The 20,600-nt window shown below is 33.6% G+C and overlaps 2 protein-coding genes and 1 long non-coding RNA gene across 7 annotated transcripts in view; 2 read left to right on the top strand and 1 right to left on the bottom strand.

Annotated features, from left to right (window-relative positions):
- LOC112904791 overlaps positions 1-20,600 on the top strand; it is a 244,775-nt gene that overhangs the window by 135,901 nt on the left and 88,274 nt on the right. The window contains exon 3 of the long non-coding RNA XR_003231368.1: positions 3,634-3,666. This is a non-coding gene — a long non-coding RNA (uncharacterized LOC112904791). The remainder of the gene's footprint in view (positions 1-3,633; positions 3,667-20,600) is intronic.
- On the top strand, positions 9,589-11,802 carry LOC108745149 (7-methylguanosine phosphate-specific 5'-nucleotidase). The gene is made up of 6 exons (XM_018481251.2): positions 9,589-9,921; positions 9,992-10,151; positions 10,317-10,379; positions 10,438-10,567; positions 11,217-11,447; positions 11,501-11,802. Exons 1-6 carry the CDS (start codon positions 9,729-9,731, stop codon positions 11,600-11,602), a joined length of 879 nt encoding a protein of 292 aa, XP_018336753.1. The 5' UTR covers positions 9,589-9,728; the 3' UTR covers positions 11,603-11,802.
- Positions 15,024-20,600, bottom strand: part of LOC108745126 — a 58,998-nt gene continuing 53,421 nt past the window's right edge. For all 5 annotated transcript variants that reach the window (XM_018481207.2, XM_018481205.2, XM_018481204.2 and 2 more), the window contains 2 exons: positions 17,150-17,506; positions 15,024-15,304 (listed from right to left, as the gene is read on the bottom strand). In XM_018481207.2, the coding sequence (XP_018336709.1) occupies positions 15,095-15,304; positions 17,150-17,506 (567 nt within the window). In that variant the 3' untranslated portion in view covers positions 15,024-15,094. The remainder of the gene's footprint in view (positions 15,305-17,149; positions 17,507-20,600) is intronic.

The following is a 20,600-nucleotide window of genomic DNA, read 5'->3' on the forward strand; positions in this document are numbered from 1 at the left end:
TTTTTTTTAGTATAGATAGTATTTATTTACCTCATGATATGCTGCAAAACCTAATTAATCACGAATTTCTAATTTTATGTACTCTTGTCTCCAATTGTACCTCCCAAACATCCTTAAAGAAAACTCAAATTATATTTGTACTCGACAATATCGTTATCTTTAACACCATTAAGATTATGAAGTCAAAAATTACTAAATTAAACTCCACACTTATCACTTAATAATTTACTGAATTGACGTTGATTTACGTAACATTTGTCTAAATTCTTCTTTCAATGTAAATTTTGTAAATACACTTAAATATTACTAATATAAAAGGAGAACAATTAATTGGTTTTAAAATACGGGGCCTTCAGAAATAGTGATCACCAAGATTGGTCTAGGTCTAGGTCAAGTCAGCAAACTGTGAATATTTATGTGCCTTCTTGTACAATACAATTTTTTAAAATTCAACATTGGAGAATACATTAGTAATAGTGATTATTCAGAAATAATTCACTTCAGCCAACAATAACTTTCGGCACTGTTTTCTTTAAAAGTGTTGACAACCTCGCTTGTATGACAGAAAATTTTAGCATTTAAAATAAGAAAATAGAATAATTGTTAAAAAAAAAAAATATAAGTATCAGATTAAATAAGCAATATCAAGACTTAACACGCAAGACCTATATCAGCAAGACTAAGACCGAAACTATATCAGCAAGATGAAGACCAAGACCTAAAAAACAAGACCATAACAATATACCAAGACTTTCCCAATCTGACCGTTCCAGTCTTGGTATTGCTTTGCTCAGAAACAATTAGGTACATTCATGTGATAAAAACGGTAGCAATCTGAATAATTCTATTAATTCTTTTTTTATCGAACTCCGTGAGATTTTCCGCATCAAAGAATCCAGCCAGCGCAAAGCAATTTTCGACCGTTTTAAGGTTTATCTGGTGGGATTTCATGAATTGGAAATTTAATTTTCGTTCCGAAGGAATACAGCATAAACCTATCTCATAAAATACTTTTTATGTATCTTATGAATATAATTATTATACGTTTAGCGACGGCGAGCGGCCGACGTGGAAGAAACACACGGAATGGAAAAGAGCATTAGCAATGAGTTTCCCGCTGTCTGGGCAAACACTTCACCATAAAGTTTGCAACTCATCCCAAACGACTCATCAGTATTCCAATCTCCTTTATGCGCCTCAAACCGATTCGTTATTCAGACGGAAGCGACAGAAAATTTTGGACTAGTGGCTCGAAATGGAATCGCAAATGTATCTCTCTACGTCTTCCTTTCACTCACAAAAGCACACCCATCCTACCCATTATTTTATGCGTATCAGTATCAACAATCGACGGAGTTGCTCTTGGTGACATAAAGTCCGCTTGCCGTATATAAGTTTTTATTAGACGTAACCTCTACAAACTATTGATTTTAGTGTTTATATTTTAAAAAAATTAGAAGAAGTGGCCGATTTTAGAGGTATCTAGGAAGTCAGATAAGTCAGGACGGAAAGAGTAGTAAGAATATAAAGCACAGGATAGCGCAGGGTCGAATCGCCTTCAATAAAAAGAAGTCAGTTCTATGCTCGCGAACGGTTAATTTAGAAATTCGAAAAATATTGTTAAATGTGTATGTTTGGGGTACGGCGCTGTACGGGTGCGAAACATGGACAGTGGGCGCGGCGGAAAAGAAAAGGTTAGAAGCGTTCGAAATGTGGTGTTACAGGCGAATGATGAGGATACCGTGGATAGAGAAGGTTAGAAATGAAGAGGTATTAGAAAGAATAGGAGAACAGAGGACTCTATGGAAGTTAATAAGAAATAGGGAGATAGGTTAGTAGGACACCTGCTCAGACATGAAGGTCTAGTCAGAGACATGTTAGAGGCAGAAACAGGAGTTAGGAGAGGTAAAGGTAGACCTAGATTAGATTACTGTTCGCAAATAGTTACGGATTTGGCATGTTCTAGTTTTAGGGAAATTTTAGGGATTAGCTCAGGATAGGAAAGAGTGGACGTGCGTGTCCAACTAGTCTTAGAACTGATGACTTTATAATGATGAACCATTAATTTAATAGACCACTTTTTGACCGTTTCTAACAATTTCGAAGATATTCACGTTTCTCTTTCATTATCCTATAGCACAAATCGTCCTTGTTCATAGCGCTGAAACCATTATACCTATGACCTAGTCTAAACCTTTCTGGTAAAACCGCTAGGAAATTGAAATTATGGTCGAGAGCTTTTGAAAATTTTTAGTTGTCAAATAGTTGTTCGTTAAGTGCTCAATTAGGATCACTAATTATTTGCAATTAAAAAAAACTTGCAATGTGTAATTTCAATTTTCACAGTAAATTTTAATAAGACTGATTGATTTCAGATTTGTTCACAAGTTGCTTAATAAAGCACAATCCTTAAATACGCAAAAAAAATAAGTAATGGTTACATTGTAATAACTATTAACTGTTGGGTGAAGACAATATTATTAGTCTACTATTAATGATACTACATTTAAGTTGTTTTTGATTTTATTATGATTTATTAATTGCTAAATCTTTTGCATATTTAACCATCGAGCTTTATTAAGCAACTCGTAAACAATTTTCTGATACCAATCAATCTTAAAGAATTTTACTGCGAAATTTGAAAGCGCAAAAGAGTTTTTAATTAAATTGCAAATAAATTAAAAAAGGTTTATTTTTCAACTTGAACAATTATTGATTTTAATTAAGCATTTAACTAAAAATTCACGAAAGCTCATAGTCGCACTTCTAATTTTCCTGCAGTTATTGTATGTGATATTAACGGTTCTAACTTTCCTCACAGGTTTCTTTCGAGACATAAAGATACCGACCCAAGTATTTGCAAAATATTAACGTTTTTATATTCTTTTTTCCAAAACCGTGGTAATTATTTGAAAAGAAAAATTAGTTTAAGAGAAGGACATAGATATTTAATGCTACACTATAATAAATCTCATGTGATTTGTAGAACACGCAATGAGAGAACTGATCCTTTAAAATGAATACAGAAAATGCAAAAATATATGCACCAATTTATCTGGCAGCATGATTGATTGATTTTTAACTAATAGTCTATGATGGGCAAAAATAATACCTGTACGTATTTCTAACATTCTCGTCAGGTATTCGGATAGATCTAGTAAATTGCGAAATGACCTCACACTACAAATTCGTAGATTATACCAACACTTCTCGGCTGCATATCTTCCACTTCATTTGACTCTATAGTGTCATTTTGGTCCCGTCTTACTTTGACTCTCAAACGTAGTTTTCAGGATCATCGGAGCACGAAATATGACTGTTCCTCCCTTTAGCATGCTTGATCTCCCATGCCTTCGACTTTTGAATAATAATAAGAGGGTACAAAGCGCCTTTGGTAAACTATCATCCATTTTTTTGTTTTTTGTATGATAAAGTATATACGTATGTAGTCCTGATGATAATTATAATTGAACAAACAACACTGTCGTCATAATTTAAAAATTGAAAAGGATGATGCAGGATGAAATAAATAAAATTAAAAATTATATTCAAAAAAATCTTTTCGTTTTGTACCTATATGTATAGCTTTATATGTAACTATTATGTGTATATAACTGATTCTCTTTTTTGCAGGTGCGAGGCATGTGGCAGCAATGACTACACTGGGTAAGCGATTGATAAAGTATTTGCTTTTCTGTTTGTTAATTGAATAATAATTGTTGTAGAATGATTAATAGTTAAATTATTCAGAAATAAAGTCGTACTTAATTTATTGAAATGGGTAGGTCTAGCTGACGGCTATTAGTTCACGCTGTTCTCCCTGTAGCAAAGTAGATTACATAATTCTAACTAATGAACCATTGCAATTTTTGGTCCTTGGTTACTGAATAATGAAATTTTGATGAAAGTATACAAGATGTAACAAAAATAAGTGCAGAATTTTGGAGGATGTAAACTAATTGCAATAAGGAATCACATTTTGAGTTCAGTAACATGGTTAAGGGCAAAATTTTTTCCAGGAAACCGCTCGTCATGTAACTCACGCAATGGTTTTTCAATGTGAGGAGCTCCTTCATGTTTATAAAGCATAACGTCCTCACAGATGCAATCCTCAAGTAAATCCGACAGAGTTTCTAATAAAATAGTCAAAAAATCGCGCCATTTAAATACACTCTACACATTACATTTACCAATTTTTGGTGAATTTGCGTTACGCCAATGGTGACTATTGTGAAAATTGAAAACACCCATGGAAAAAATTAGGCTCTGCAACACTTTCCTTTCGAAACCACTAAAACAAATTCATATTCGGGGCTGAAAATCAGTTTCAGTCAAGGCAAGCACTCGCTGCAATTGACAAGGATACAGTAAGTGTTTCTTTAAAATTTACCAAACTGAAACATGTGAGGAGCCTACGTTCCCTGCTATTTCGCGTGTACTATTATGGAGATTGTCTTCTGAAAAATCAAGAATTTCGCCCTCTACAGCTGCAATAAGTATCGTGTCACACCATTATAACAGTAACAGTTCTACAGTGACATACTGACCCACTCCAATGACTATGTTGTTTTGCTGAATTGGTTAATTGAACTGCATATCGATTGACTAAACACAAAGTTTAAAAAAGATCAAAGAACTATTACAGGTAACAAATAGCAAACGATACATGAGAAATAAAAAAAACACCAATTAGATACTTATAAAGTCAAATAAGTTAGCGCGTCCTGTAAGGTAAGATATAGGTAGCGTTTCCGTTATTGACAACCATGATGATAGCCGTGAAAGCTGCAATTGTAACGTTGATGCAAAAGTGCAAATGACGTCTTTGGATTATTTAGTGAAAACGGCTTGACACGGCTGTCGCGTTTTGTAGTCTCCCGTCCGCGTCCTCTATTTTCATTAGTTACTACCTGCCTATCTGCTAAATACAATATCAGATTATAAAGTTCGTCTTTCAACGAAACTTCTTAAACGAAATCGATCGTTTCGTAACAGAAAAGCTCGCCGAGATAATTTAGCACGGCAAAGGAAGTTTCCGAGTGAAGTTCTAAGTGACAGCGTTGTAATTGTGAGGTTATCTGCAAAGTTGCCGACCTCGCTACAATAAATTATGCGTAGATATACGTGACTTTTCCCTGCTTTATATTTCTCGATAAATTATTGTTTATAACCTGTTTATATAAACTTAATAATGACTTTATAAGGCACTTTATTCAGCAGTAAACTTAATTTATCGCTCTTTATGTCTCGAGTGGTGCGCAGTTATTTGCAGCTACACGGCAAAAATTGTAACTGGAAGACTCCTTCTTAATAAAAATTATTACGTTGTTAAAAACAACGCAACTTTTGATTAAATAACACTGTTTTGTGTACAATTTATCTGCCACTTAATTAGAACGCGAGATCTACCATTTTTATGCGGTTTTATAACACGCTCTAGGGTTGTAGTTTCGGGGAACTATAATTGTGTATATTATTCCAGAATATTTATATTTTTAGACTGAACATAGAATTAATTTTCAAAATGTTTTTAAAATCACCCCCCACCCCCATTACAGTTTGAGGAAGAAAAACTCTGTGTTATGTAATCCTAGCTCATCCTAGTTTTGTCTCAACTCGTTCAGATCTTTTAGTAGATACATAAATTGTAAATTGGAATAATTTTAAAAATATCCTATGCTGAGAGTATACATTTGCTATTTGAATAAAATAATGAAGTCTTTCATTCTACCTCAATTCAATTCGAACATATATTTTTCAAAGACTAAACCAGATTGTTTTAATAATGTAAAACTACTTAACCGACGCTTATGCTTCGACAATTCCAGGAGTAAAAATCCTGGAAATGGTAATGGATTGGAATGTATCCCCTCCCCCTTTGTTAACCAACATATGAATCTTATGATGTCAACGCGAAACTATCGGACTTTACAATATGAATTTTCTAATTTATTACCCTCCTTTACCTTGTTTGATTTTTTTAAAACATTATTACCGATCGTCCTTTGGTATATAAGGTACGAACTGGTCAAATTTGGCTGCCGAACGTTGTAGATAAATGTTTATTTACTTAAACGAAGAAAATTGGCAGTGACTGTGATGGTCAATAGTAGTAGGACCCTTTTATACTTACGTTGTGTGTAGTAGCAATAAAATCGAATGCTTTTATGAGTTCCGCAGGCTACACATTAAGCTAACATAGAAAACAGAGACATTTCAACAACTTTGTATACTAATTTTTGCATATTCACAAATACCTTCGATATCAGCTAGGACATGACAAGCACCGTTATTAATTTGTACTCGTTATACAAAAAACCTCAATTTAACTGGGGTGCCACTTTGCCAAAGTAAAGGAATACAGAAAAGTAATTGTCGAGTGACACAGTAAGTCAGTGGTTCCTGAGTCCACTTAACCGAATGAGAGTTCGGAGTTTTAGTAAGATCGAAATCATAATCCACGCCTAACAATTTCTGTAAATTACTGATCAAATACTTTATCTGGTTTTTAAAGTTTATGTGGTTGAAACGATCAAAATTGATAACCCTCAATAAATTATCTGTGAGAATGGACGTATCTTCTTTCTTGTTTCCATTTGGGACTGTAGTCATTTGGTGCATTTTGAAGACGCCCCTGTTAAGTTAGGAAATGCTTCATAAGTAGTACAAAGTCTTTGCTTTCCTAAATTTCTGAAAAGGTTCATTTTTCTGCAAAGTTCGATGTTGGCAATATGCTCAAATTCTACTTGTCCGCATCTCTGTCTAATACACATTAAAATTGGAGTAATGTTATGCCTTTTTCTTCGTTAGTGTCCGCTGCAATTCCTACCTGACATCTCTTTTCTATGTTTACGATATTCTCTGCATGTTTGTCGTCAGTAAAAGTAGGCGTTCCTATCAGCAGCCGCTCTAGTCTAGTCAGTAAGTTGAAATAAGAAAGTAAATGAGACAGTTTTATTGTAGTCTATGCCCATTTTGAACGTCCGAACTGTACGTACGTTTCGTAATGGAACGAAATACATACGTACATTTGAACGATTCCTTCATTTTTTCGTAAAACAGTCATACTTAGTGTGTTCTAAAAGTTGAGAGTGCACAGTTTTTTTTAGGAACCGTCGAGGGAATACATAATATTGCCAGTAGGTTCACAATATATTAACATATTCCGACACCACCGACCTGAAAGCAGCCAGATTGTATGTTATTTACCGTGAAACAGTTATTTATAGTTTTATTTTTCGTATATAAAATTTAAAGGATTTACGTTTTGTGTTCACGTGAACATAAGAGTGAATAGCAGAGTTGTTGGTCTTAAAAGAAACTAATAAAAATAGGATTTCATGGAATTAGTTGCATATTTTGATAAGCATACTCTCTTATTGTTTTTGTTGAAAACACAACACCAAAAGCGAACCAATTTAAACTAGACACAAACAAGTTCTTGTTTTCTTATTATTATGTTTTTTTTACATTGATGCATAATAAAAGAATAATGTCAGTCCGAGCGCTTCTTAGAAAAGGCTCTGCATCTTATAAGTGCTTCAATTCCCCTGAAGTAGTTACACGTCTGAGTAAGCAATTCTATTAGGACTCTCTCTTGGCGAATCTGATCCGAAATTGCTGTTTCGCGCAACGAAATTTAAATTAAATAGTAGGTTCCTAGAATAGGAAGAAATGGAAGGAGAGACAAGTGGTGGTATTATCCACCGTGGGAAATCGGCGCATTAGACACGTGCCGCAAAATCTCCTCTCCGGAGCTAAGATTTCCGAACTTGCACTTTCAACCCGGAATAATCCGTAAATCCTCTACCTACCACTTGTCACTTCTCAGTTATAACCCCTATTTTGTTTTTTCGTTTTCATTGAAAACTTAGTTAAATTATTACTGTAATTGCACTAATAATATACTCGTAACAAGAACCGACATATCATTCCATAGGAAAATATTGTAAGTGGCTACATTAAATACATAAAACACAAGAATAAAAGTTTATTCCTCATACCAAAAAAGAGAGAGAAGTTTATAACAATTAGCTTAACGTTCCATGCGTCAAAAATCGTTTGTATTATAAAAAAGGGTGGAAAAACTATTAAGTTATGACCAGGGGTGCAACAAGGGGGGGTTGGGCACCCAGTCAATTTCAGTCGATTCAGATAATAACCCGGTTCAAATAGTTCAAGCTCGTAAATGAGTACCCAAACTCGATCTTTCCAAGTATAAGAAATTCAATATATTGGTAACCTTCTTTTTTTTTTTGATCATTTATAGTATTATGATGGGAGCACCCAGTCAAACTGTAACGTTGTTGCGCCCCTGGTTATGATCAAGTTGTTTAGAAATAGAAGAACGCAGGAGGTTATTTTAGCTTTACAGGTAACAGTAAAGAAAACAACAGAAAAAGGAACGAGCGCGCTCATAGGGTTCGTAGATCTAAAAGAAGGTTTTGACAAAGATAGATATACAGGAGCAAAAGATTAGTATGCTTAGATCTGCAGATGATATAGCACTATTAGCATCTACGAAGGAGTTGGAGATATAGCCTTAAATAAAATAGATGCGGTTTTGGCAAACCAGTATTGCCCGAAAATAAATAAATAGAAATAAAACAAAAATACTGGTAGGCAAGAAAAAGTAGATAAAGAGCCGAAAAATTAGAATTCGCCGATTTTCGATATCTAAGAAGTTAGATAATTCAGAATAGAAGGAGCAATAAAGATACAAAGCAAATGATAACGCAGGATCGAGTCGCGAACGATTAATTTAGAAATTCGAAAAAGATTATTAAAGTTGTCTGTCAGAAAAGCCCGGCTCTTGACGGGTGTGAACCATGAATGCTGGGCACAGCGGAAAAGAAAAAAGAAATGTGATGTTAAACGTGAATGATGATACCGTGGATAGAGACCGTTAGAAATGAGGAGATAGTAGAAAAAGTAGGAAAACAGAAAGCGCTATCGAAGTTAAAAAGGAATATGCGAGATAAGTTGCTATGACACCTTATCAGGTATATATCAGGCTAGTTAGAAACATATTAGAATCAGAAACAGGAGGAGTAGGAGGAGTAGAGATGGACCTAGATTATATTACTGTTCACAAATAGTTAAGGATGTGGGATGTTCTAGTTTTAGGGAAATGCGAAGATGATTAGGTCAAGATAGAAAACGTAATGAAAATTGCTGTGGGTGACTTCCGTTTTATCGGCACGGAATGTACGAGAGTTTTTCTTTTGTCAGTAGAATAGTGCTGCGTTAGTGCTTCTTTGTGCTTAGAACTAGAAACTTTAAACTGCTGTAACTTATTTACTGTAGTTGTGGAGGGTTTCTAATTTTAAACACTAGAAAGTACTAGAGAAGTACTACATGTTTCTTAAAAGAAATTTACTTCTACTTTATTCGTATTATAATAAATAAATTTAAGCTATGAGAACTCCTAGTGGCATCTTGCCTGAAGTTGGAAGAACTTCATGTTCATGGATACGAAATTAAAAGCAACCTGTACGTACTTGCAATTCCCTTTGTTTTTAATTATCTTTACAGTTATCTAATCGAATGATTAGTATTTACTTTTGCCTTGTTTACGCTAATTACGAACACGTCACATTTTGACACTTCAAACTCCAAAAACTGAGTATCAATAACCGGAGAAGTCAGTCCCAATTTTGACGCCGGATTCGTCGAACGTAAAATTATCTTGTGCAGTGTTGGTGACTGAATTAAACAGTATTTTCGAAATGTTTCCGGATTATATTGCGAATATAGAAGAACTTCAAGCACCACATGTATACATTAAAAATACTGATAGGCTTAACAATATTATTCACCAACTTGTACAAGGAGGTAATGAAGGATTGCAAATAGTATCAGATTTCGATAAAACAATTACGAAACAACACGAAAATGGAAAAAATCATTTGAGCAGTTTTGGTAAGACAATTGACCGATAATAAAGAGCATATTAAGGAAATCTTTAATTCTATTTCAAAAAATATTAAAGGAATGTTTAGTAAATGCAAATCATTACCAAAAGATTATTTCGAAAACGATAGGGCATTAACAGCAAAATATCTGCCCATTGAACACGATCCAGTAATGCCACTGGAAGAAAAAAGAAAGTATATGGTAGAATGGTGGAGGCAATCAGAAAACACGTTGAAGTAAGTTATTTGCGGTTGGTGGACGTTTGTTTAATCTTATTGAAATTTCGAATTTGTTAGACATAATCTTGGGATTAGTTTAATTTTTGATTGGAAGTAAATTGGTTAATAAAGCGTCATTTTTTCTAGGAACATGGAACAATATAATTAATTTTTATTTTACAGAGGTCTCAAAATAACTCCTGAAGAAATAGATAATGTTGTTAATGAAGTTGGCCCTTCATTAAGGTACTGCTGATAAAACAGGTTCTCTTTAAATCACTTTGCTATAAACGTTACTTTGTAGGGATGGAAGTAAAGAAATGTTTGATGATTTATACAAATCTAATGTACCTGTTTTAGTTTTTTCTGCTGGTTTAGGAGATTGTGTAGTTTCAACATTAAAACATCACAATGTCTTATATCCGAATGTAAAGGTAATACATAGCAACATTAGTTGAATTTATATTTAAATAGGTATGTTATAAAAGAGGATGAATGATTTGTATAAGTATGTGCCTTTTCAATTATTGTAATAACTCCCACTTAACTGCATGCCCTGATAGCCACAAGAACGCGTAGATATCGAGGGGAAATCCCTCTTCATAAAAATGGTTTGACTTTTTTAAACCTATTACATTTGGTATCTAAAAAGTTGTATTAATAAAAAATAAGACAGTATCTATCTGTCCATATGTCTGCAATTTCTGTGATTCCTATCTGTTCCTGAAAATTATGGTCTAAAATGTAATTGTACCTTGGTTTTCTTTAGATTTATATGGATCGTTTAGGGATTTAGACAAATTCTAATCTCTCACTTCTTTCTGTCTTTATTTGTCTGTCTCCCACTAACCCTTTCTCATGAATCGTATTATATCTGAAAAAGTCTTCCGCCCTACCCTCCGGCTTTGCACTACTGTATATATATATATATAAATCGGAGTCACTGCGCGCCCATCAAATTAACTTTTAAGCACCACATGTGCTTTTTTATTCTATCACAATTCAATTTTTGAATATAAATGTTCATAGTTTAAATCGCTGTTTATTATTTGCATTTTGATGCTAATTTCAGTAAATTTTAAGGTTGTGTCAAATTTTTTAAAAATAACCGACGGTGTAGTTCAGGGATTTGATGGACCAACTATTCACATTTTAAATAAGAACGAATTTGCTCTCAAAGGTACGAAATATTACGATATGGTTAAGGACAGGGGTAACGTTATTCTTATGGGGGATCATACTGGTGATGCCAGAATGGCAGAAGGTGTTCCTCATCAAAAAGCTATCCTTAAGATAGGTTTTCTCTATGATTTGGTGAGATTTTTCCACGTTTTATTTGGTCAAATTTTGTTAAATTATACTTTCAGGCTGAAGAAAATTTGGAAAACTATAAGGAAACGTTCGATATAGTTTTACTAGACGATCAAACAATGAATGTAGTAAGAGCAATATTAAAGCTAATTTTGTGAATATTCGAGTTAAAGTTTGCTCTTGTACGTATCCATTAGTAATATGTATTTCCTGTTGTTTTAATCCTGTGAGTATTAAATAGTAACGTGTTTTTCACGATCAAATGTTGTGAACTATAACTTATTGACTCTATGTTATATTGTACAGTTTAATGATGACAGTTAAGCTTTTAATAAATAATTGAAATTTTTTATTTTGATATCAGACAATAACTTATGTATACAATACTACGAATTATTAATATGTTTATTAGTCAGCTAAATACATATTATTTCAAATACGCAAAACGACAGAAAATTTTTGTCAAACTCCACTCCTATATAATTTAAATTAATAACTAAAACACTAACTGACACGTAACAACGTACAATTTATGTAAAAATAGAAGTTCTAAAACAAGATAAGGCATGCACACCTACTGATTTATAAGTGCTAAATGCATGGTTATTAAAATTTATCCAGTATAACAAAAATCGAAGCACATGCTTATCTTTGTTTGAAAATTGCATTATAAACTTTAATCGAGTTCGAATCAATAAACAGTGACTAAGATAACAAATATTTCATCGTTCCATATTGGTATCTAAAAATATTATAAAATACCTTGATTTTTATCTCGAGCCCCAATCTACCTCACGTCAGTTTTAGAACACGAATATTCAATTGTTCACAAAAAAAATCATTCCAAAAATTTTTAATACGTTAGGTAAGGATCGGTTATTTTATTTTTCTTTTTTAATTTTTGATTTTTCCTTTCCTAAAATAGAAACTTAAAAGTGGCGAATTGAGAAGTAAACATAGAGAGCCGCATCATCTTTTGAAAAATACGACGTGATATAGGTAGGAAAGTTCAACGTTTTCATATAAATCTGTTTAAAAAACCAATTTTGTTGTCCGAAAGACAGACCCTCAAACAATTTGTAAAATATCTATGCAACGCACAATAGTAAATAAATCAACGTCTAATATAAAATAGTCATTGAATTAATTAAAATTCCAAGTGTCCATTTTAAAGTTTCCAAAGTTATTATTAAAATATTTTAAAGTACAATTATCTACCCATTTTAGTGCTGCTACTAATCATTTTAAAGGGTTCAACTTCGCCACAAGATTGAAATTATCTTTTTAAAAAAGTAATTATTGATTATCATTAATAAAACTGTTTCATTAAAAACCTAGTTTTTTAAATGCGTTGTACATATTGTTTTTGAATATATAAAATGAACATACCAGAAAGTTAAGCAAAACTTGATTACAATTGCGATTGGAAAAGAATCAATATTTCAAGATGATATCGATACTTGCTCGAGTATCGGCTATCGATAGCGGCTGCATACGAATATCTAAAGTATTAAAAGTAATATCGTACGGATGGAGGCACTCGAATAATAAGATATACAAGGTGTTTCTGATATAAGTAGCAAGCTTGCAGGAGATGATAGAATGATAGGGCACTACAAAACAAGAAAATTAAGTACATGTACACAACCATGTATGATCGCTACAAATGTAGTATACCAAATGCCAAATTGCGCGATTCAGAAATAATTTTTGTAGTGTGTTTGTGTGTGCGATCGGGTACACGTGTGCGTGAACGGCTTACCGATTCGCCGACTAGCCGCGGGCGCCTTTCTTCATGTGCATCGTACCTGCGTTCTGGGAAAGCAATTAAACAGTTCAAAGAAAAAACAAACGATCCGGGTGTTTCTAGAGGATTCCAAAAAGTAAACAAAAGAGTATTTAAAGGAAGAGACGATCGCCGGGAGAAGAAATAAATCGACCGTTGCAGAAGTGAATCCAGAAATAAATTGACAGTGATAGCAGTGAAATAAATAGCGCAGTGTAATAATTAGTGTAAATAAATAGTTTTTGTTGTTATCAGTCTTAGAAGTTAATTTTGTTAAACCCGCGAACATTACAGATTGTTATTTGTAGTAGCGTAGTAGTAAGCTGTTGAAATTTACTTTATTACTAGCCGTTCCACAACCGTCACTGTTTACATTTATCATCGATGTAGCTGCTTAGTTGTTATCGCAATTTCTCTATACGTTGCCGATTCACGTCCTTCGGATTGCGACTACTGGACTTTTTACAATTTTTTTTGTTCCTTAACTACAGCGGTTTATTCACACTGTGCGATTCCCTATTGCATTTAGTTAGCACCCTCCAAAATTTGCTACGTACTTCAGAAACATCTTGTATAGTTGAGCAAGTTTAATATACATAGTTTCATATCTTTATAGACATATTAACTTGTATGTTATATCTTGAACGATTTAAGAGACAACCAAGAATTTTTATTGGTAGCACCATTCTCCACAAGGTTGCTAAGCTTGTCCGATAAGGGATGGTAATGTGTCGACTTTTCAATATGTTTTAAAATAAAATTTATTTAAGTTGTATAAAACAACTTCTTTATAACAAACTATTGACTTGGAGTGCAGATTGTTTTGATAATTACTAAACCCATTTATTTAAGTCACTTATTAACGTTGGAATTAAGATGTTTATTAAATTAACGGTATCCCGTTGTTTTTACTAGCTAATAATTCACATTATTAAGTGTGCGGTGGTAAAGGTTTAATGTGGCTGCAATTTTTGCAGCGAATAGCAGCAATCAAATAAAAAATGTGTAAATACATTTATTTTAAAAATACATCAGTTAGAACAACTACTAACATTATGAGAGACTAAAAATAAAAATACGTTAAAGTTTACTATTCAAAAACCTTTTATACTAAATTAATACTTTGCGTTCCACAAAGTTTATTATATGAATATCACAGTTTGTACAATAATTATAAATTAGAAAAGAAAATTAATTTTATTTGGTCGGATTAAAAGAAATAATATTCGGAACAGTTAGTTAAAGACTAGTTTTCGCATTCAAAAACACATAACAAATACTATTAGTGAATAACCCAACTAACTTAATATGTATGTATAATTTCAAAAGCGTTCTTCATTTATCAATGTATTGGTAAAATATTGGAAGTTCATTGCTTAATTAATATGCATATTTTAAAGTTACTATATTGTTTTACTGTCTCTTATTGTAGAAAATAGTTCAGATTGTATTGAACTTTTCATACTATTGTACATACATATTATTCTCTATATCCTCTATATCCAAAATTAATTGCAGAAATTCATGGAATGCTTCAAAAAAGGGATCAAATATATGGCTTATAATAAAGTAGATATTTAACAAAGCACTCGATTCGGAAAACAACTCGTGACCACATCATTATACATATCTAAAGTACCTAGTGTGGACTAACATGTCAATTACATTTCTCATAAATGGTATAAATATTTTGTTATGAATAACCAATGAACGAAGTTATCAACAAGTAAATCAGCACTCTCTTAATTAATGCATGAGCCTATAAATAGTTCATTTTTCGCCACACTTTGTGCATTATTTATAAGTAAAAGTTCCTGTTTATCTACAAGCTACTCAGTCGTTCTTATATACTCTGTCGTTTAAGTTAAATGTCTTCCGTCGGTAATGGGGCTTTCTTATATCTTGTTGAAGCTGTCACTGGTACAAATTCTCGTAACGAATAAAATCTCGATCGATCGTCATGATCTACGTGTGTCAGTTGAAGGAAACAACAAGGCATTGATATCTGATTCTTCGGAGGCAGAGGCAATGGCTTGGGCTTCTTTTCCTTCTTTTTCTTCTTTTTACCAGGCACCTAGAATTAATTAATTAATTAAGAACACAACTATGAAGCATTAGTCGTTGTTCCTCTCGCAAGAGAAGGAAGGAAATCCTAATCGGGTTAATTAATAATAATTATTTGTGATAAATAAATTCCAATGTATTGAGGAAATGAAACTTCAGTTTTTCTAGGATAAATTCAGCGACTGTAATAAATGCCTAACAGCGAATTCCAACGAGTGTTTTTCTAATAAGTTCTTAAAAATAGTTTCGCTTTTTCCATTAGGTACTCCTCTAACGCCTAACTATTAGTTAGTCTGTGACTGGATCACGACAAAAATTCAGCTCTAATGAAAATATTTGTGACATTTAACTTTGAGAATTAAAGAAATGTAAATACCTAATAAGGAGTGGAAAATATTGCTTTCTTTTATAATGATACTGTCGCTCTTGAAACTAATCGTAAGCGACGATATGCTTGGATTATTAAAATAAAAACTCAAATTTAACACTGATTTAATCTAGAAAAACTTAGTTACAAAAATATACAAAAAGGCAAAACGCGTGCGTCTAACAGGGAAGACTTAAGTAGACTCTTCTCTAAAAATAAAATATTGGACGTGACCAATCGTTCACAATTTCCTTCTTAGAATCTACGCTATTATTCAGTATGAGGACCCCGAAGGATGGGTGGTCAAAAATGGTTTACAGCCCTCTTACGTCTACAATTCCTTCATATAGCTGTAAATAGACCATCCGCTAAAGCAGCAAATTTTCCCTTGAATAACATGAAAAGCAATTTAAAAGTTTTAACTTGAAATTTCGTAAAATGGAACATGAAATAAACGATTTAAAAAATACAATAAATAGTTGGACAAAACAAGGAGAATGATTTCAAGCGAGGGCGAATTTTCAATTTACTTGCTTTAGACAAATTCAATTGATGCCAAAATAACATTCTACAGGATAATAGTAGTTTCTATTAACATACAGGACAGTTAAAAGCGAACAGAAATAAGAAAGTAATAGAGGCAATAGCAATGGTTATGTACAGAGAGCAAGTAGGGTCCAGACTAGAACATACACTAAACCAAGAGATAAGAAGACTACCACAACTTATGTGGTATGGACTCGCAATGGGGATGAAAGAAAATAGATAGCCAAAAAATGTTAGTTAAATGTGGGTGGGGGTAGGGGGGTTCGAAAGAGGGTGGTCACCAGAGTAAAACCCCATAAAAAATTTGCGGCGGTCTCACCCCCATAAAACGTTATGGGTGTTGAAAGTTGATTATTTTGACAAATTTTATAAACAATAATTCAAATAAAATTCAATAAAACAAACATTTTCAAGCGGGTGGAGGTGGGGGATCGAAAGAGTGTGGTCACAAAACAACNGTCACTTGAACAAAACCCGATAACTTAACCTAACCTACCCTATTGATAAAGATATTTAAAGAATGTTTTATATAACTTTCTCAATATTTTTATGTATTTTTCATTAGTTTTACCTTTGAATATTGCTTAAGAATGACTATATAAATATTTACATGCCTAGAAATGTGTAAAAATTGGCATATTTATTAACTTTGAACCCCCATAAGTTTTTATGGGGGTGAGGCCGCCACGAACTTTTTATGGTACAGTGGTGGGGAGACCTCCTCTTTAGACCCCCCAACCCCTTCGGGGGTGGGGGCCATCATCTAGACCTTTACCGAACTATGTCCCAACAAATACCTTGAAAGTGAGGAAGACCAACACGGACATGGGATAAGGATAACAATAAGAACGATGGAGGATCAAGATGAATAAAATCTCTATTTAAGACCCCTTTAAGGATGTTTGTATTTAATCAATTTCATCAATGACAGTAGCTACTTACCGATAAAGAAATATTTTCTGGACATGCCACTAGTCGCTCAATATGCGTCCACATATCGTGGGCAGCCTGAGCTGTGTCGAAGCTGAATCCAATTTGCAACGTGTGGTCGCCCGAATAGCACATAGTGTGGAACGCTTTGCCGGCAACCTTGTAGGAGGTGAGATTGTCGATGGTGTCACGCCAAAGCATAAAACCAGTACCTCTTTCGGCCAACACAATTTGGATTCGACGCTTATCTCGGGCTCGTGATTCTCCCACGTCCAACAGAACAACCGGAATGCCTGTGTGCTTCAAAGCCCATTCGGGATCCAAAGGCGTTTTCGTATATAAATTCGCCAGAGAACCGCTTACATAAACCTGAAAGAAAAATGTCGTTCCGTGAGAAACTAGTAACAAAAATATGCAAACAATGAAAAATGTACAATTGATTTTTTGTTTTAGGACGTTTTGGGATATATGTTTTTCGAGAATGAATCAATATTTAGGAACAAACTTTTTTTCATTCGGCCATGTCGTTGTCATTGTTTAATTTTGTTATTTCTTCTGATTTACGACAGAAACTACAAGCAGTTTCTGCTTGGCATAATAAATAGCATACGAATTTTACAAATTGGCTTCTTGCTGCATGGTGATTTATGTAATGTCTCCTTTGGTTTACTTACTTTGATTCCAGTGTATTTTGACTATTTACTTAATTACTGCTACAATTACCCGGTATAGAAGTATAAGCATCTACCAAGTAGGAGTTAGAGATAGCTTTAAATAAAATGGAAGCTGTATTGACAAAACAGTATTGTGTGAAAATAAATAAAAGAAAGTAGAGAAAGAGCGAATATATAAAGATAGAAGACGAAAAATTAGAAAAAGTGACTGATTTTAGGAGTAGTAGGGATATAAATCCGAAGATAGCGCAGGATCGAGTCGCCTTCAATAAAATGAAGTCACTTCTATGCTTGCGAACAAATAATTCAGAAATTCGAAAAAGATTGTTAAAGGTGTATGTTTGGAATGCAGCGCTATACGGGTGCGAAACATGGACAGTGGACGCGCAGAAAAAGAAAAAGTTAAAAGCGTTCAAATGTGGTTACCGGCGAATTATGAGGATACCGTGGATAGAAAAGATTAGAAATAAAGATATTAGAAAGAATAGGAGAAGAGAGGACTCTATGAAAGTCTATAAGAAATAGACTAGATAGGTTGATAGGACACCTTCTCAGACATGGTCTAGGCAAGGAAATGTTAGAGACAAAAACGGGAATTAGGAGAAGTAGAGGTAGACTTAGATTAGATTACTGTTTGCAAATAAGTAAGGATGTGAGTTGTTCTAGTTTTAGGGAAATGCAAAGATTAGCTCAGGATAGGAAAGAGTGGGGGTGCGTGTCTAACCAGTCTTAGAACTGACGAGCTTATGATGATGATGACAATTAACCGGCACTGTCGGGTACCTGACGCCATTATCCGGTAACCTGCCGGATCCTTAGAAAAACGCCGGATCCGCCGGCTACCAGATCCAAACCGGGTTTCCGCCACCCCTAGTAATTAGGTACATAATACTTAAAATGTTCAAGACCAATAAGAACTCAAATTTTTATTAATAACTAAACCTTTATTAATTTCGAAACCAGTTTAAATTACAAACTACTAACATCGTCCGTGACTTTTGATAAATCGAATCATGTAGCTCCATTTCAGCAATAGGCGTTCGAACGATCTTCTATTAAAGGTCACCTATTGGTAAAAATCTCTGCGGTGTTGTTTGGATTATAACACCTTTTAAAAACCAAGTTAAAGAACTAAAATATGCATAACGTTCACAATCGGTTCTTATTCATTTATTGAAATGTTTATGACTGTTAAATTACACATTATGGCATGCATTATTGGCTTATCGTCCATTGTACGTGCAATAATTATACACTTATCAAACTAATTGTAAGATATTTCCATTTGTCATAATTCAGTTTGTATTCATAAAAATACGTAAATTCTACTTAATAATGGAGAAATAGATTTTATGTAATCAGCTTTTTATTCAGGAATTTTAATAATTATTGTAAAAATTAATTTCATTAAAAAATGGTTTAGTCTATAGAGATATACAGACGAAACATTTTTGGAGAGTAGTTTGTATCTTGAATATAAAGATTGGAGACGAAAAATTAGAAGAAGTGGCTGATTTTAGGTATGTAGGAAGTCTCAAATAAGTCAGTACGCAAGGAGTAGTAGGGATATAAAGCAGAGGGTAGCGCACGGTCGAGTCACCTTCAATAAAAAGAAGTCACTTCTATGCTCGCGAACGATTAATTTAGAAATTCAAAAAAGATTGTTAAAGGTGTATGTTTGATGCGCGGCGCTGCACGGGTGCGAAACATGGACGGTGGGCACTGCGGAAAAGAAATGGTTAGAAGCGTTCGAAATGCAGTGTTACAGGCAAATAATGAGGATACCGTGGATAGGGAAGGTTAGAAATGAAGAGATATTAGAAGGAAAAAGAAAGCAGAAGACTCTATGGAAGTCAATAATAAGCGAGATATGGTTTAAGGTCTAGTCAGACATGTTAGAGGCAGAAACGGGAGTTAGGAGGGGTAGAGGTAAACCCTGATTAGATTACTAATGGCATATAGTTAAGGACGTGAGTTGTTCTAGTTTTACTGAAATTGGAAGATTAGCTCAAGACAGGAAAGAGTGGAGGTGCGTGTCCAACCAGCTTTAGGATTAACGACTTTATGATAATAATGATGAGTTTATACCTTACTAGCATACAAATTGTCTTAACATTACAGACAGACACTTGAATGCTAAGTAAGTATGTAACTACTTACAGATTTATAGATTGAATGGTTCTTATTCGCGTTGCAGTTGAACATTTTCAAAATTTTGAGCATTTTTAACTACTTGAGTAGGTACAATTAATCAAAAAATTCCGGAACATTTACATAATGAAAAATCAAAACCATAAACCCACACACATCGGCCGACTGAGCTAATTTACATATCTAATTAAAATAACACGTGTGTTTAACCGTTAATTTTCGAATTTGATAATTCTGCATGGTCCTAAACGTAATGTTCAAACGCCTAACGCAAACATGCCTGTTTTGTATCTATCAGTACATTCATGCATATATATGTATATGAATATTCATGAAGCCACCAGAACATGCAGTCCGCTAATGTTAAAGCAAATATTGGAGCACATTTTACAACGAACCCTAATGCTACACGCCCAAAAAGAACATTATACGGCATATGCCGTTAGAAGTGCTCTATATCCTGCCTATTTTGCAAATGACGGTATGACTAATTCAACAAATTCATTTCCATTAGGTGTACTCCTACAAAACCAACACCTTTAACATTGACAAATGTATTAAAAACGATCCATATACGTATACAATAATACATATATACGTAACATTCACATTTTAGATATTTAACTCACACAACGGTA

The sequence above is a fragment of the Agrilus planipennis genome, unplaced genomic scaffold, assembly GCF_000699045.2.
Source record: "Agrilus planipennis isolate EAB-ADULT unplaced genomic scaffold, Apla_2.0 scaffold37, whole genome shotgun sequence".
NCBI lineage: Eukaryota > Metazoa > Arthropoda > Insecta > Coleoptera > Buprestidae > Agrilus > Agrilus planipennis.

Coding starts and splice junctions, on each gene's coding strand:
- LOC108745149 (XM_018481251.2), top strand. CDS start 9,729: ATGTTTCCGGATTATATTGCGAATATAGAAGAACTTCAAGCACCACAT. Junction 10,152..10,316: donor CAATCAGAAAACACGTTGAA/GTAAGTTATTTG, acceptor TTTATTTTACAG/AGGTCTCAAAATAACTCCTG. Junction 10,380..10,437: donor GAAGTTGGCCCTTCATTAAG/GTACTGCTGATA, acceptor GTTACTTTGTAG/GGATGGAAGTAAAGAAATGT.